Raw genomic sequence first — 14,386 nt, 5'->3', positions numbered from 1 at the left:
TGCATCATATCCCATTTTTTACAGCGTTCATTAATCAGCTATAAATCAAAAATGGTTATGAGGTCCATACCCGAATTACTGAATGACTCCTCCAGCCATATCTCCATCGCAGTCCCCAGGAACCTTAAAGAGGGTTCACCTTTGCCATCATCATCCTCAGATTCTGATGAAGACATTGATGAACTGCCTTTTATTCCAATGCCACTTACCATGGAATTCTCTGGATCAAGGGTGTCACTGAATGACATCCAGAGCAATGAGCAGGAAACCGGGAAGCAGAATGGAACAAGTAAATGGTCTGGGTCCCCTGTTCAGGCACAGGAGGCAATGGAGTGTGACCCGAAAGAAATGGATAAAGAAGGAGTCGAAATCACAGGTAAAAGCCGCCAGCGGAAGAGGTCAACACAAGACAATGACCAGGGTTCCTCGGATGAGGAACCACCTGCTGAATTACCACAAAAGTCAGAGCTTTCCAGAAAACCACTGCGAAGGGGTTCAAGTATGGAGTCAGACAAACCAGAGGGTGGACGACGAAGAGGAGAGCTTAGACGTGGGGGCTCCGCTGACAGTGCATTGCTGCTCCGGATTCCATCTGAGGAAGGAGCTGTAGAGGGAAACCAAGATGATGGCAGGAGAGTTCTTAAGAAAGCTGTCTCTATGGAACTACCAAGGAGAAGCACCAGCCCAGGAACTGTGAAGATGAGTCAAGAAGACTATGCACTTAAACTTGAGCTAATGAGGCAGCGACTGCTTCGTGGAGGGTCAGTGGAAAACAAAATGAGTGGACTGAGAGGACCACTGCTGGAAACATTGGGAATGGGAGATGAGAAACGTGCAATATCCTCTGATCGCTACTCTCGCACTGCTCGTTTAGGCCCACCGCCACTAATCAGAGCTGCATCCAGCGATTCACCAAGGGATGAACTTCCCAAACCCAAAGTTCTGCGCAAAAGCGCATCTTTCAGTCAAGGTGATTCAGAGCCCATAGCTTTACACCGCCGGTCTGGAGCTCCTCTGGAGATTCCCTTGGCTCAGGTAGAAGAAAGAAGGCTAAAGGAAGCTATATCTATGTCAGCTTTGACTGAGCCAATAAAGCTAGACTCCCGCCCAGTGACTCCCAGGGAACCTTCACCAAGACCACCAACTCCAGAGTCTGTTGTGCAGGAGAGTCCGACCAAGACAGGAAGTGAGGAATCATTAATGGAGAAAGAGATGAAGTCCAATGAGACTATAAGTGAAAAGATGGATGGGTCGACTACAGATGGTAATTTTGACGAGCGATCGAGCACAAGTGGTTTCTCAGAGAGGGACATGAGCATATCAGAGGAGCCAATGGTTGAGTCAGAGTACATGGACCCGAGGATTCCTACACCTCCTCCTGTGGCCCAAAGCTCTAAACTAGAGGAGAGAATGGAAGAAGAAGAAGAAGAAGAAGAAGAAGTAGAAGTAGAAGTAGAAGTAGAAGTAGAAAAGGAGCATGAAGAAAAAGAAGAGACTATGAAAGATGAAGAGGAAAGAATTGTCAGTGTGTCTGAATCTAAAACTAAAGAAAATGTAGAAGTTAGTGTAGAAAATGTAGAAGAGGAAGTAATTATGCCTTCTAAACCTTCTGAGATGATCATAACCACAAGCTCAGTTATGGTGAGACCAACAGTACAATATTCCCATTCCTCAGCAAATGTCATGTCAACTCATGTAACACCGTCGCTTCCTGCTCGAGTTGTTCTTCCAGATGGAAGGACTTCAGCATATGCCAGTATTATGCAAACAATAATGGTCCCTTCATTTCAGCCTCTCAATGACCCGACATTAGGCCCCTCTACACCAGATGTGGTTCCAGCCCCTTCACCAGCCGTAGTATCAACTGAAACATTTTCACCCACATCTTCACCTGCTAGCATTCCCTCTGCTTTACCAGGTGTGCCAAAGCCAGCCATTGTGTCAACCACTGAGCACGCTGCTGTATACTCCAGGGTAGCGTCACCAGAAACGATCGGAAAAGAACCCAGTCCACCAAGGACTGCCACACATTCCTCATCCCAACAAGAGCTTTCAAGAGGAGTGGACTTTGAGGACATTAGCTCTGAAGAAGTATTTGAGGCGCGCTTCAAAAAGCGTGAGTCCTCTCTCTCAAGAAGCCTAAAGTTTTTGTCGCGGTCTAAGAATGATGACAAATCCCAAGCAATTTCCTCCGACTCCACAGAGTCAGGTGAGGAGATCTACAGACCGGGGCCAATTGGTGCACCATTGGAATTATCATCAAGGAGACTTGAAGAGAAGTCAAAGTCAGTCCAGGACCTTCGTGAAGCTCAGAAGGACCAAGGCTTTATGAGGAGACTCTCTTTGCGCCTGAAGCGAACTCCATCAGCTGAGCGCAAGGAAGAAGTGACCAAAGAAGATGAGTCAGCTTCTTCAAGAAGAAGGCTTTCTTGGACTCTTGGTCGACGAGGATCGCAGGAAAAGAAAGAAGTAGAGATGACGCGCATGGATGGTAGTGGTGACACCGCAGTGGCACAAGATGAAAAGGAGCTTAAGAAACCTAATGAATCACCAGTCTTGGCAATTCGAAGGAAGATTGAATCAACGGTGGCTGGGATCTCTACTAGAATCCGTAGCTTCTCAGAGGAAAGGAGATCAACAGAGGAAAAGGAACAAAAGAGGACACCCATTCTGTCCATGCTTCGTCGTTCAACATCTGAAAACCGTGGCATGAAGGTTCCTAGTGTTCCTCAGAATCAGCTGGTGTCTCAGGCCAGTAATGGCACCTCATCAGAGTCGCTCGACTCCATGTCCAGCTTAAAGTCAGATGCATCAAAAGGTATGAGGCAATGACTTTACTGTACTGGAGATTTAGTTTCACATATGAGTAGAAGACTACTGACTATTAATTACACTTTCATACATTATTGATGATTGATTAACGGAATAGATTCTTTGTTTATTCAAAGGTGTGGAGGCCGAGCGCAGATCCCGCTGGGACAGATGGGGCCTGACCAGAGGGAAGCGAGACAAGACAGTATCACAGCCTGACATACCAACAGCAATCTCCAGAGAAAATAGTTCCTTGCGTTCACGCCAGTACTCAAAACTGGCTTCTGGTTAGTTGTTCATATCTTAAAAGTTAAACTGTTTCTATGAGATAACTTTTTAAAATGTGATATGCTACATAGTCTACCAAAACACGACATGAGCCCTGTAGCATTCATTTCTTCGTAAATCTACATTTGATGCCTTTATCATGGCTTCTGAAACATGTACCAATTACATAGCAATATATTCCAAGTCAGACCGAGTATGGATGTACTTTAATTGGTCTAATATCTTTGGCCACCAGATTTCCCTCCAGTATTCCACATCAAGCTGAGAGATCATGTCCTGCTGGAGGGGGATCCAGTCACACTCAGCTGTCTGCCAGCAGGCAGCCCCCACCCAAACATCACCTGGATGAAAGGTAGAGATCTCTGGTGTAAATAAGACGATGCCACCTAAATGTTGTTCTGGCAGGTGGATTGGTCAGAATCACATCGCTTGCTAATAACAATCATTTACAGAATAATCTTGGGCCTATGAGTGCAGAGACATAATTACGGCCCATGTTGCCTCTCAGCACTGACTCACAAATGGTACCATGACAACAAAGGTTGAGTACTGTGCAAATAGATTCTGCCAGAGATAAAAAATCTCTTTGAATGTCTTTTAAAACTTCATCAATATTCCTCAAAGACCATTTCCATACATGTATGTTTCCTCAGATAAGAAGCCTCTGGAGATTGATGCCAGGATGAACATGATCGCCTGCCCTGATGGTCGGCAGCTACTGATGATCATGCACACAACCAAAAAGGATGCAGGGGTTTATGAGTGTGTGGCTACGAATCCCCTCGCCTCTATGACCAGCTCTTGCACGATATCCCTTGCTCGTAAGAACTGAGACATACCTCACTTTTTCGTTAACTATATTAGTGTATATAATAGTACGATATATAAATAACAAATAGACAACAGAGATCCTGGGAAGTAACAAGTAAGAGTTCATGAACAGATGATACGTTATACTAGGTGTGATACAGATTAAATACACTAGTATTAAATACTGTAGTTTTGCTAATACCTCTGTATTTGTTTTACCAGGCCTGCCTAATCGTCCTGGGACCCCTGAGATTCCTCAGAAGTACAACAACACAGCCTTAGTACTGTGGAGGCCCTCGGACACCATGGCCCCCTGCACATACTCTCTGGAGAGGAAAGCAGAGGGTCAGTCTTTTTAGATGACTCTCGTCAGATGTTCCATTTTTAGGATTGTTTTTTTATTTTTTATTAAAAAAATATAACAATAACTTTTTAGATTATATTCCTATTAAGCACAATGGGGTCTTGACTATAATATTTGGTTTGTACCTTAAAGCTACAGGAAAATGTCACAGTACTGTAGGTATGCATGTATTTCAGTGTGCAGTACACCTACACCTTCACCTTCCAAACAAACTAATAAAAAACATGACTTTTATGAAAATGAAATCAACAAGATTTCATTAAAAGACTTTGAGGTTGCTATGGCAACATGTGGGTTATGGCATTCAGTGATGAAGAAGAGATTACGGCAATATTGAAGCAGACATGGCTCACAGTTTATGTCAAAATGTATCTGGGGGTAGTATGGATATAATTATCTTTTCTTTTTTTTTTTTTACTCCCCAGGTGAAACCAGCTGGCTGATCGTGGCAACAGGGGTCGCCGACTGTTACTACAATGTGGTGGACCTGCCGGCTGGGTGCCTCTACAGGTTCAGGGTGGCATGTGTCAACAAAGCTGGACAGGGCCCCTACAGCAACCTCTCAGAAGAAGTGGGCCTGGTTGCTTCAGGTATGCATTATCTCGCAGAAAATCACTGACAACGTTTTTGAATGCCAACCCCCCCACCTCAGGGCCCCCTATTGCCTGCTTTGCCTTTCCCTGTTGCAACACCCCAGTGCACGAGTGATGAAGCCACTAGTGATAGCCTTAAAGGGCAAAGTCTGTACGATGACAAAACACAGCATAAGATATGATTCACCATTCCCAAACAATCCAGTGTGTGTTGGTGAGATGTCTCACACACGTAGAGCCATGTTTTGAATACACCAGAATCTGCATATATGATCTCTCTCCCTTTTTTTGGTTCCTCAGAAGAACCAGCTAAATCCAGTGCTGCTGTCGTGGTCAAGACTGTCCCTGCAACTACTCCTCCTCCCCCTGTGGTCATGATGTCATCCATGAAAGTGTCTCCCATTAAACCAGCTCCTAGTAAATCCACTACAATTGCCCAACCCGTCCCTACCACAACAGCCCCCACAACATCTGTGGCTAAATCTGCTTCTCCAATAACCATCAAACCCCCTCTTCAGGTTGATGCTAGCCATCCTGCTGTCACTCCCTCCATTAGTGTAGCCCCCCCTGAGCAAGCTGTGGTTCAGACCACCACAAGTGTTCAAGCCGCGCCAGCAAAAGCTAAGACCACCCTCAGCATCAGTGTGGGCAAACCCAAAAGCAAGTTGACGACCCCGCCTGTTGTTCCACCCAAACCCAAGAGTCCTGTAAATGCAGTCCCTGGAAAAAACAGTAAACCCCCAACTCCTGTACCAGCCCCTGCACCTGTCATTGGGAAACCCATTTCATCCGTGCCGATGTACGTGCCAGCTGCAACTGCACGTGCTACCCCGCCTTCTCAATCCAGTTCAAGACCGACAACCATCCCTCCTGTGACGGTTACTCGTGTGACTGTTACTCCTGTGACTGTTACTCCTGTGACCGTCACTCCTGTGACTATCTCACCAACGGTGGTGGTGGTGCAGAGCTTGACGCCTGTGGTGCAGGGAGGGGACGGCTGGAGTACCCCGTCTGGGCGGAATACCCCAACGGGACGGGTCACCCCAACGGGACGGGTTACACCCTCGGGACGCAGGACGCCACTGGGCAAGCCTGGTGAGGGATCTCTGCGCCAGGGAGTTCCACAGAAACCTTACACCTTCATGGATGAGAAAGCAAGGTAATGATTGCTGACAAATGCGTAAATGTGGTTGGCTACTACAGTATAAATAAAAAAAACTTTAAGTACATTATGTCCTGCTGAGATCCCTGATTAAGGCAGAAATTACGTTAGCGAGATGTCTTTCCTAATTTACTTTATTTGCTCAAACAAACACAAATTACAAGCATCAGATTTGGGAATAGTGGATTTACATCAATCTAGCCTTTGCTGCTCTGTTTGCCTGCTGAACTGATTTCCTTTCCCTCTCACACAGGGGTCGTTTTGGTGTGATCCGCGAGTGCCGGGAGAACGCCACCGGCAACCTCTTCATGGCCAAGATCGTTCCATATGAGGCAGACAGCAAGCAGACAGTGCTGCAGGAATACGACATCCTCAAGTCCCTTCATCATGAGAGGATTATGGCTCTGCATGAAGCTTACGTCACACCGCGCTACCTGGTGCTTATCTCCGAGTACTGCAGTGGAAAGGAGCTGCTCCACAGCGTCATAGACAGGTGAAGCCAAACTGGAAGCTGTGTTTGCAGAAGTAATTGGTTGCTCATCTGATTTGATTAAGCAGAAACATAATATCTAAATTGTATTTGATTTATCACTGGGTACTGGCTTAAAATATTCCTTCTGCAGTCACTCAACAAGCTGTTTTCTCTCAGGTTCCGTTACTCCGAGGATGACGTGGTGACCTATGTCGTGCAGATCCTCCAGGGTCTGGACTACCTCCATACCCGACGCATCCTCCACCTTGACATCAAGCCAGAGAACATCATCGTCACCTACATGAATGTCATTAAGATCATAGACTTTGGCAGCGCTCAGATGTACAACCCTCTCTTCCTCAAGCAGTTCAGCCCTCCTATTGGAACACTGGAGTACATGTGTAAGTCCTGCTTTTCTCAGACCTCTGCTACAACCACACTAATACGTTTTACATTTTAAAATGCATCAATTTTGCTATGTACACGTCTGGCGTCTACTATTCTATACTAAGTAGAAACTGGTAGAAAGAGAGACCTTTGAAAACTATGACTCAGTCGCCCCAAGTTCGCTTCCTGATTGGGTCTCATCATTATGACTCAACTACCAGTGCTGGTGCAAAACATTTTGCTAACACTTACATTGAGTGTGCACATATGTTATTGATTCAAAGAGTATGAAGGAACAGTCTTTGCTGGTCTTGATCTTTTGTTATCTATTTATACTGATCTTGTTATTTCTGTTCTTGAGGAGGTTTATGTAACAGTAGGTGGGCGCACACAAGCTATGAAAACAGAGGAGGAATATTTAATAGAGCTGCTGCACCATCACAAAAACAAAATCAAAAATTCTAAACTATAGTTAGTGTTCTACAAAGATGATTTGCAGATGAAATTACTATGCATCTTCCTCCTTTCTTCTCCTTGCAGCTCCTGAGATGTTGAAAGGGGATGTGGTGGGTCCTCCAGCTGACATCTGGAGCGTGGGCGTACTGACTTTCCTCATGTGAGTCTCACTTTCACAGCTTCCACTCAGCAGCTCCTCTTTAAATAGAAATGTTCTTTAGGTGAAATGTGCCGGCTGCATTTGCACTGATATCTGGTTTCTTCATTCACAACTAACACGATGAACCAGCTGAATTGATACTTTTAAAATGGTACTGGTGTTTTAACTGTTTAACTGGTGTTTTGACTTGACAAATTCTCTCACTGGTTATACAGGTTGAGTGGCAGGTCTCCTTTCATGGAAAATGATCCTCAGGAGACTGAAGCCAGGATCCAGGTGGCAAAGTTCGACCTCTCCAAACTCTACCAGAATGTGTCCCAAAGTGCCTCTCTGTTTCTTAAAAAGATCCTGTGTAGCTACCCCTGGTAAGTTTCAGTCCTTTTGCTAATTCCCATATTGAACATCATTTCTGAACAGGATCTGTAGTTAGTTCCTCACTGTCTGGTCTTCAACAGGGCCCGTCCATCTATTAAGGACTGCTACAATAACGCCTGGCTCCAAGATGCCTACCTGATGCGCCTGCGTAGGCAGACTCTCACCTTTACAACCACCCGTCTCAAGGAATTCTTGGCCGACCAGCAGCGCAGGCGAGAGGAGGTGGCCACCCAGCACAAAGTTCTCCTGCGGTCCTACAAGAGCTCGACACTAACCCCCACCAGCCCCACCGCGCCATACGTGCCAGCCTCACCCACCACACCCGGTACCCAGTGAAAACAGGCTTCCAAACACCAGTGGTTGGGACTGTACAAGGGGGGGGGGATCCTCAGAGTGAGACATGACTTTGGGGCACGAGGCACAACGGCCCCTTCAGGTCTGAGAGGTTGAACTTGTTTCAGAAGAAGAGAAAACTCTTGAAAACAGCAGTGATCTACAGAAACACTCGATTCTTTATCTTCTTCAAGAGAAATCTTTCCAAGAGAATCTAAAAGAATGATTTCATGTCAAAAGAACTCTTACAACATGACTGCATTTTTTTATAGTGTGGACCTTGTTCAGACAAGGCAGGGTGGTGTCTTCAAGTTAGTACCTCAAGGTTTGTAACTTTGCAAATATTTTGGATATTCTTTTTCTTTTCTTATGGTAAACTCCACACTGATTACAGGGGACACATGAATGCATTTGCCAACCCATCGTGAAAGGCTGAAAATTGCTGTTATGGAGTTTTCATGTTAATGGTTTAATTGAAGTACAAGTCATTCACAAGGTACAAAAAAAAATACTTAGCACAACTCCAAAACAAGGTCTACTGAAACAATGATGCCTTTTCCAGCGTAATACATCAACGCTCTTATGACCATAGTCTCATAGTCAGAAGCCAAATGTTCCATTAATGATGTCTAATTCTCTGTCCTTGATTAAAGACAACCTAGGATGCTAAATATCTTCCTCCATTAACTGAGGCTGCATCCACACAACTACGTTTTCATTTGAGAGCGCATCATCTCCTTATGCCTGGTGTCCACACTACTTGAGAGTCCACTGCTGACCCAGTTTTAGTTTGAAAACTTTGGGGCTGAATTTTTTTCTGGACATAGAGATTCGTCAGGCGCATCACATGACCCCCTTCTGGAAGAGAAAAAACAGGCATTAGCCTCGGCTACCAGTGTAGAACGCAACATGGATAATCAATTGCAAGCGTTGCTGACCCAGCTGTCATCGCTAACAGCTGTTGTGCAGTTAAAATCGATAGAACTGCTTACATGCATAGATGAGGTATTATTCAAGCAACAATTATTCTGCAACAAACAAGCAAATGCTTCCTGTTTACACCTGCATGTGCATGCCCAGTGTACCTGAGTGGTCACTTGTTATATGTTTTAAGGCGCGTTAGTATGGACGGGGATTAAAACTAATACAGAGCCAAATCGTTTGTGTGGAAAGAGATCGTTTTAGTTTGAAAATGCCGTTTTCAAACAAAAACATAGTAGTACGGATGTAGCCTTAATGTATTACATTAATATTCGCAGTGTGATCTGTGCTACCTGAGTTTTTATACTGCCACAACACCTCAGATGATGGTCAAGACTGTAGCAGCTCCAGAGAGAACTCAATCTGTTTCATTTAGACTTTATAAAACGTATATATTCATTTGTGAAGATGCACTGGTGGGTTCTCTACAAGGGCTATTTACAAAAGGACTCTTTTTACTCAGCACAAATTATCTTCCCCAATGTGACATTAAGTGACTCCATGCAGTGCCGTCGCTGTGTTGGCGCCGAGCAGACACTCGTTCCTTCACCACAAATAAGCTAACAAACACTGCATTGGCTTCCAATTCAACATCACTCTCCCTCTCAGCCCAGTGTCGAGGAAACAGCTTGACCATCCGCTCAGATCGATATATCCACAGATTTTAAATGAGGTTTTACACGTTGGATGAGTCACTTTTTTCTTTGACTGTACAGAGAGAACTTTGCCTGAGGTCCTCATTAAATGTTAGATTGTTTGTGGGGTTAGTGGAAAGGTGAATAACTTTTGAACCCACTGGTGATGTAAGGGTGTGTCTAAGTGCCCTTAAAGAGTGAGTCAGCATAAAAATACCTTTTACATTTCATTGACAGAGGACGTTGATGAAAACATTGCTGCTCTTGTTCTACATCTATTTTTCAAATGCTAATAGCTAAGCTACTGCTTTTTTTGGGGGTTTACACAAATTAGTTTTTAAATGGCACAACCTTTTAGATATAAAGCAAGGAAGGGATTTAAATTGGTTATAATTAGCAAAAAACGTTAGACAAATCATTTATTTATTATTTATTAGAGTAGCATACACCTTTATAGCTTCCTGTTCATAGAAGTTTACATGGCACTGCAAACAGTGATAAAACCAAATCAGTATCTAGGCAACATTACTGCCCAAAGCATTCAATCAGAAATCTGAGACAATCCATACACCTCAAGGAAAAGTTTAATTTAACGCACTTTCTCTTGTTCCATGCTCTATGTATAAAATGTATTGAGGTTCCCTATCTACCTCTTCTTAAATAAGTCAAATAACATCATCGTCAAGTGTGTAAATGAACAGATTCCTGCCTCCTTAACTGGTCGATATTAAAACCATTAGAAAAAAGCTGTTTACACACCAATTAAACACATTACATGGCCCTTTTCAGGGATAATACTGAAAACTGAAAGTTGACATGTATTGACACTTGTCCCTTGGGTAGATTGAATATGACTCAGTTGCCTACTGCTGTTTAAACATTTTACATTGTACGTATTAACAACTGATTCTAAATGTTTTGCATTATAGTCTGTTTCCAAATGTCACATCTGAGAAAATATCTACAGTGATATCCCCCTTTTTTCCTGAGGATGGCTCATTCTGAAGACTATAGTTCCCTGAAGCCTATCCTTAAGAGTGACACTTAAGAATTAGATTTGATTCATCCTCATTCTTTTATGGTAGATAAAATGGCAAAGTTGTATAATTTCTGATGTATTGCTTTGCCGTGTGGGGGCAAATTCAGTTTGCAGACCAACATGTCAGACATTAGCACACATGTCACGTGTCCTGGTTTCAACCACAGATTTGCACGCTTCCCACAGAATGTGTCATTTGACAGTAGATTAAGTTTTAAAGAAATGAGATGCAGACCCCAACGCTGAGTCTTTTTGGGTGTAAAACTGCGTCTTGTATCAAACTACGAGTTATTTTGTTCTGTGTATTGACTGAAGGATGTTGCTGGTAACTCTATGAAATTATTTTATTAGCTCTATATATTCTTATGCTATTGCTAGATAAATACTAACTTTTTTCTGCAGCTCTCTTGTCTCTTTGGCTTCATCGTTTTTCCTATGCAGAGTAAAGTTAATCACACAAATGAAGTTGTTTTAAACCTGAATGAAAACATGCAAGATCAGCATGATGGTGCAACGTTGCATAAAATCCAGAGTTTCTGTGCACTGTATTGGCTCCGTTCTTTCAATCACACGAAATGAAACTACATCGGCTTGTAAGCAGACGACGGGTGTTTTGAAAAGTAAAGTTGTTGAACGCTCCACATTTTGTATTAAAATCCTATGCCGTATTTTGTGGGATGTGTTGCAGTGCCTCGTGATGGATATTAGACCCACAGAGAAAATAGTTTGGTACACGAATTATTTTTGACTATATGAATGTGACTGCTTCGTGTGTGTTTCACAATTTGTTTATTTATTGAGTGACTGTATTTGTTACAGCTTCTGCTTTTTATTTGGTGAACTTTCTGAATCTGGCATGGACAAGGCATGACAGCTGTGAAGGCTATTAACAATAAAGGCACTATGACAAATGTACGAATACGATGTAGCCATTTGTATCAAGTGGGTATAAAAGGTGGTTAAAAGAAAAGCTGTTAGTGCTGAATTTGAGTTTAATGAAACTAAAGATATTTGAGTGGACTGTGGTCAGCTCAGGCTGCACCAACTCCCTCTGAATGACCCTGAAGTCAAGCAATTATCTGCTTGTTTCCACCAGGGACGACTCACACATTTCAATCCACTCCCTCCACTACTTAAACAACCGCCAGCAAAACTATTAACTGCTCCGAGGATTCTCCAGAGTGTTTGATGTGAATCCTAAATAAGGATGTGAAAATGTCTCCGGAACACTTGTTGTGTTCAGTCTTCGGGCCTGTCGTGTGTTAGAGTGTTTCCTCATATCCAAAGAAGGTGAAGGAACAGGGTGAGGATTAGTTTGTCATGATCCTTGAAGACCTACCAAGCCCCCCCCCCCCCCCAGACCTGCAGATATAAAGCATGAAGCCATTTATTCTGACTGACTCTGGAGTCGATCAGGAGCAGGTTGCCTCTCCAAGGTGAGAAAGAGTGAGTTGCATTTGAAACAGTATTTCTACAGTGAGGACAGTAGATTGGACGATAAAGAACATTGTTTCTCTGTGATACGTGAGTGCTGACCAGCTCTGACTGCTGCAGATGTCCACGAAGGCTGCACCCCCCCCTGGATGCACCCTGAACATCGACGATCCTCACGTCCAGGAGGCTGCGATCCGAATCCAGGCTTCGTATCGTGGACACCGGTACTAAAATCTCCAAGTCGTTTCACTTTCTTTAACATTGTGAGATGTTGTGAGGGTTTTTTCAACATTTTCACTGTTTTCCCGGGGACATAATGAATAGATCTTAATGCAAATAAGTTAGAGACATTTAGGAGACTGATATCTATGAGGCTTTGAAATTTGGTGCAGCTTGGTTGAAAGTAAGGGGACTTTTAGGCCTTGGTGGTGGTATTGCTCTACTCTGAGATATTCTGGTTGATGACAAAGTGCCTTTTGAGCTCTTTGAGAGTTGTCTTGTCTTTGAATTTTGCCTTTATACTTGTTCAGATAAACTGGGTAACTTGAAAGAAAAGAACCCACATAATGATCAATATGTTTATATTCTTATGTTTCCCACATAGGTCACGTAAAGAGCTGCGGGAGATAGGTCCTCCAAAGATCCTGCAGGAGCTCAAAGATGTGGTTCTAGTCGAGGGCAGCGCGGCAAAGCTGGAGTGCAGAGTCAGCGCCTTCCCCGATCCTTTCATCGTCTGGTACAAGGACGGCAAAGAGCTGAAGGACGGTCCCAAGTATCGCTACGTGTTTGAAGACCCAGATTTCGTGGCGCTCGTGGTTCCAGATGGGGTTCTGGCCGATCTGGGAAAATACGCCGTTACCATCAAGAATCCTTTTGGACAGACATCGGGATCTGCTTGTATTCTTGTGGAGGGTGAGAACACACTGCTAACTTTAGCAAGAGTTTTTCATTGCTGTGCTTTGCAGTGGGGAATGGAGGTCAGTTTTGAAAGCCAATTTATCAGGGACGGTGGGATCAGAAATCAAACAGCTTTCAGGTATAATTCAACATTTTGAGAAATATGCTTGTTTTATCTTCAGACAGAATCAGATGTTAGAGGTATGGATCGTCACTCTTACCACGAAAGTGTACAAATACTTTCAAAAACTTACTTTTAACATCTTATTTCCTGGATAATGCAGTAATACTTTTTCCAAAGTTAGAAACCTCATCAGACATGTTTCTCTCCATTCCTATAGTGTCTCCTATAAGTGAAACCTCCCTTGAGCAGTACCCAGCAGTATTTGATAAATCATCTGACTAATGGAGTTCTTGCATCTTGCTCTCTTAGTCCCTGCTAAAGTTTCCAAAGGCCCAGACAACCTAAAGGCTAAGAGAGGAACAACAATCGTGCTCAAGGCTGAAATAAGGGGAGAACCACCACCAGACGTCGCGTGGCTTAAAGATGAAGACGACATTGAAGAAGACGACAGGTAGGCGAATTCAACTCACTTGGAAAGACAATGAAATTTGAGAGCATTTTCATGAGGAAATACACAAACAATGGTGTGAATAAATGTGCTGTGGTTGTGTTTCAGGGTTTTCTTTGACGTCGGAGACACAAACACAATCCTGACCATCAAAAATGCTAAGGTGTCGGATGCTGGCAGGTATGAGGTGTTTGTGGAGAACAAACTAGGCACCGACCAGTCCTTTGCTCGTGTGGACGTCCTCCAATGAGGTCTCAGAGCTACACCACAATTCACCTGTTTGCTCTGACAGTGCTGCCCAGTGGACAACATACTGTATGAACATCCTTTTTAAAGCTGTACATAAAATCATGAGAACAATTAAAGGTTTTTTGCTGACTGAGTGTGTTTTTTTTATTATCCACTGTGCTTTGTGTATTGTGAGAGTGAGTGCAATATTTGTTTTGGGTAAAAATAGTAAACACTAGTGATGAAATGAATCAAGTCTCATGTGTACAATCTGAGAGTCTCTGCCACCACCTAGCTGTGATCAGAAGAATTACAGGTTCAGGTACTGGTTATAACCATATCCCAGCTGTGTGTGTTTACAGTTGTCAATACACATAGGGAGTATATAT

The 14,386-nt window shown here is 43.5% G+C and overlaps 2 protein-coding genes across 3 annotated transcripts in view; both read left to right on the top strand.

Moving 5' to 3' along the window:
* Positions 1-11,778, top strand: part of spegb (striated muscle enriched protein kinase b) — a 33,095-nt gene extending 21,317 nt beyond the window's left edge. For both annotated transcript variants that reach the window (XM_034575023.1, XM_034575024.1), the window contains exons 30-41: positions 25-2,818; positions 2,949-3,098; positions 3,335-3,451; positions 3,753-3,920; positions 4,132-4,254; positions 4,699-4,863; positions 5,167-6,025; positions 6,282-6,521; positions 6,678-6,901; positions 7,428-7,503; positions 7,719-7,868; positions 7,959-11,778. In XM_034575023.1, coding sequence (XP_034430914.1) covers positions 25-2,818; positions 2,949-3,098; positions 3,335-3,451; positions 3,753-3,920; positions 4,132-4,254; positions 4,699-4,863; positions 5,167-6,025; positions 6,282-6,521; positions 6,678-6,901; positions 7,428-7,503; positions 7,719-7,868; positions 7,959-8,214 — 5,322 coding nt within the window. In that variant the 3' untranslated portion in view covers positions 8,215-11,778. The remainder of the gene's footprint in view (positions 1-24; positions 2,819-2,948; positions 3,099-3,334; positions 3,452-3,752; positions 3,921-4,131; positions 4,255-4,698; positions 4,864-5,166; positions 6,026-6,281; positions 6,522-6,677; positions 6,902-7,427; positions 7,504-7,718; positions 7,869-7,958) is intronic.
* A 474-nt stretch (positions 11,779-12,252) lies between these two features.
* On the top strand, positions 12,253-14,019 carry LOC117754944 (SPEG neighbor protein-like). The gene is made up of 4 exons (XM_034574307.1): positions 12,253-12,524; positions 12,905-13,212; positions 13,631-13,772; positions 13,878-14,019. Exons 1-4 carry the CDS (start codon positions 12,421-12,423, stop codon positions 14,017-14,019), a joined length of 696 nt encoding a protein of 231 aa, XP_034430198.1. The 5' UTR covers positions 12,253-12,420.
* Positions 14,020-14,386: the final 367 nt, after the last annotated feature.

The sequence above is a fragment of the Hippoglossus hippoglossus genome, chromosome 21, assembly GCF_009819705.1.
Source record: "Hippoglossus hippoglossus isolate fHipHip1 chromosome 21, fHipHip1.pri, whole genome shotgun sequence".
NCBI classification, from domain to species: Eukaryota; Metazoa; Chordata; class Actinopteri; order Pleuronectiformes; family Pleuronectidae; genus Hippoglossus; species Hippoglossus hippoglossus.
Note: the sequence above shows the minus strand (reverse complement) of the source record. Positions and strands in the feature narration are given on the sequence as shown.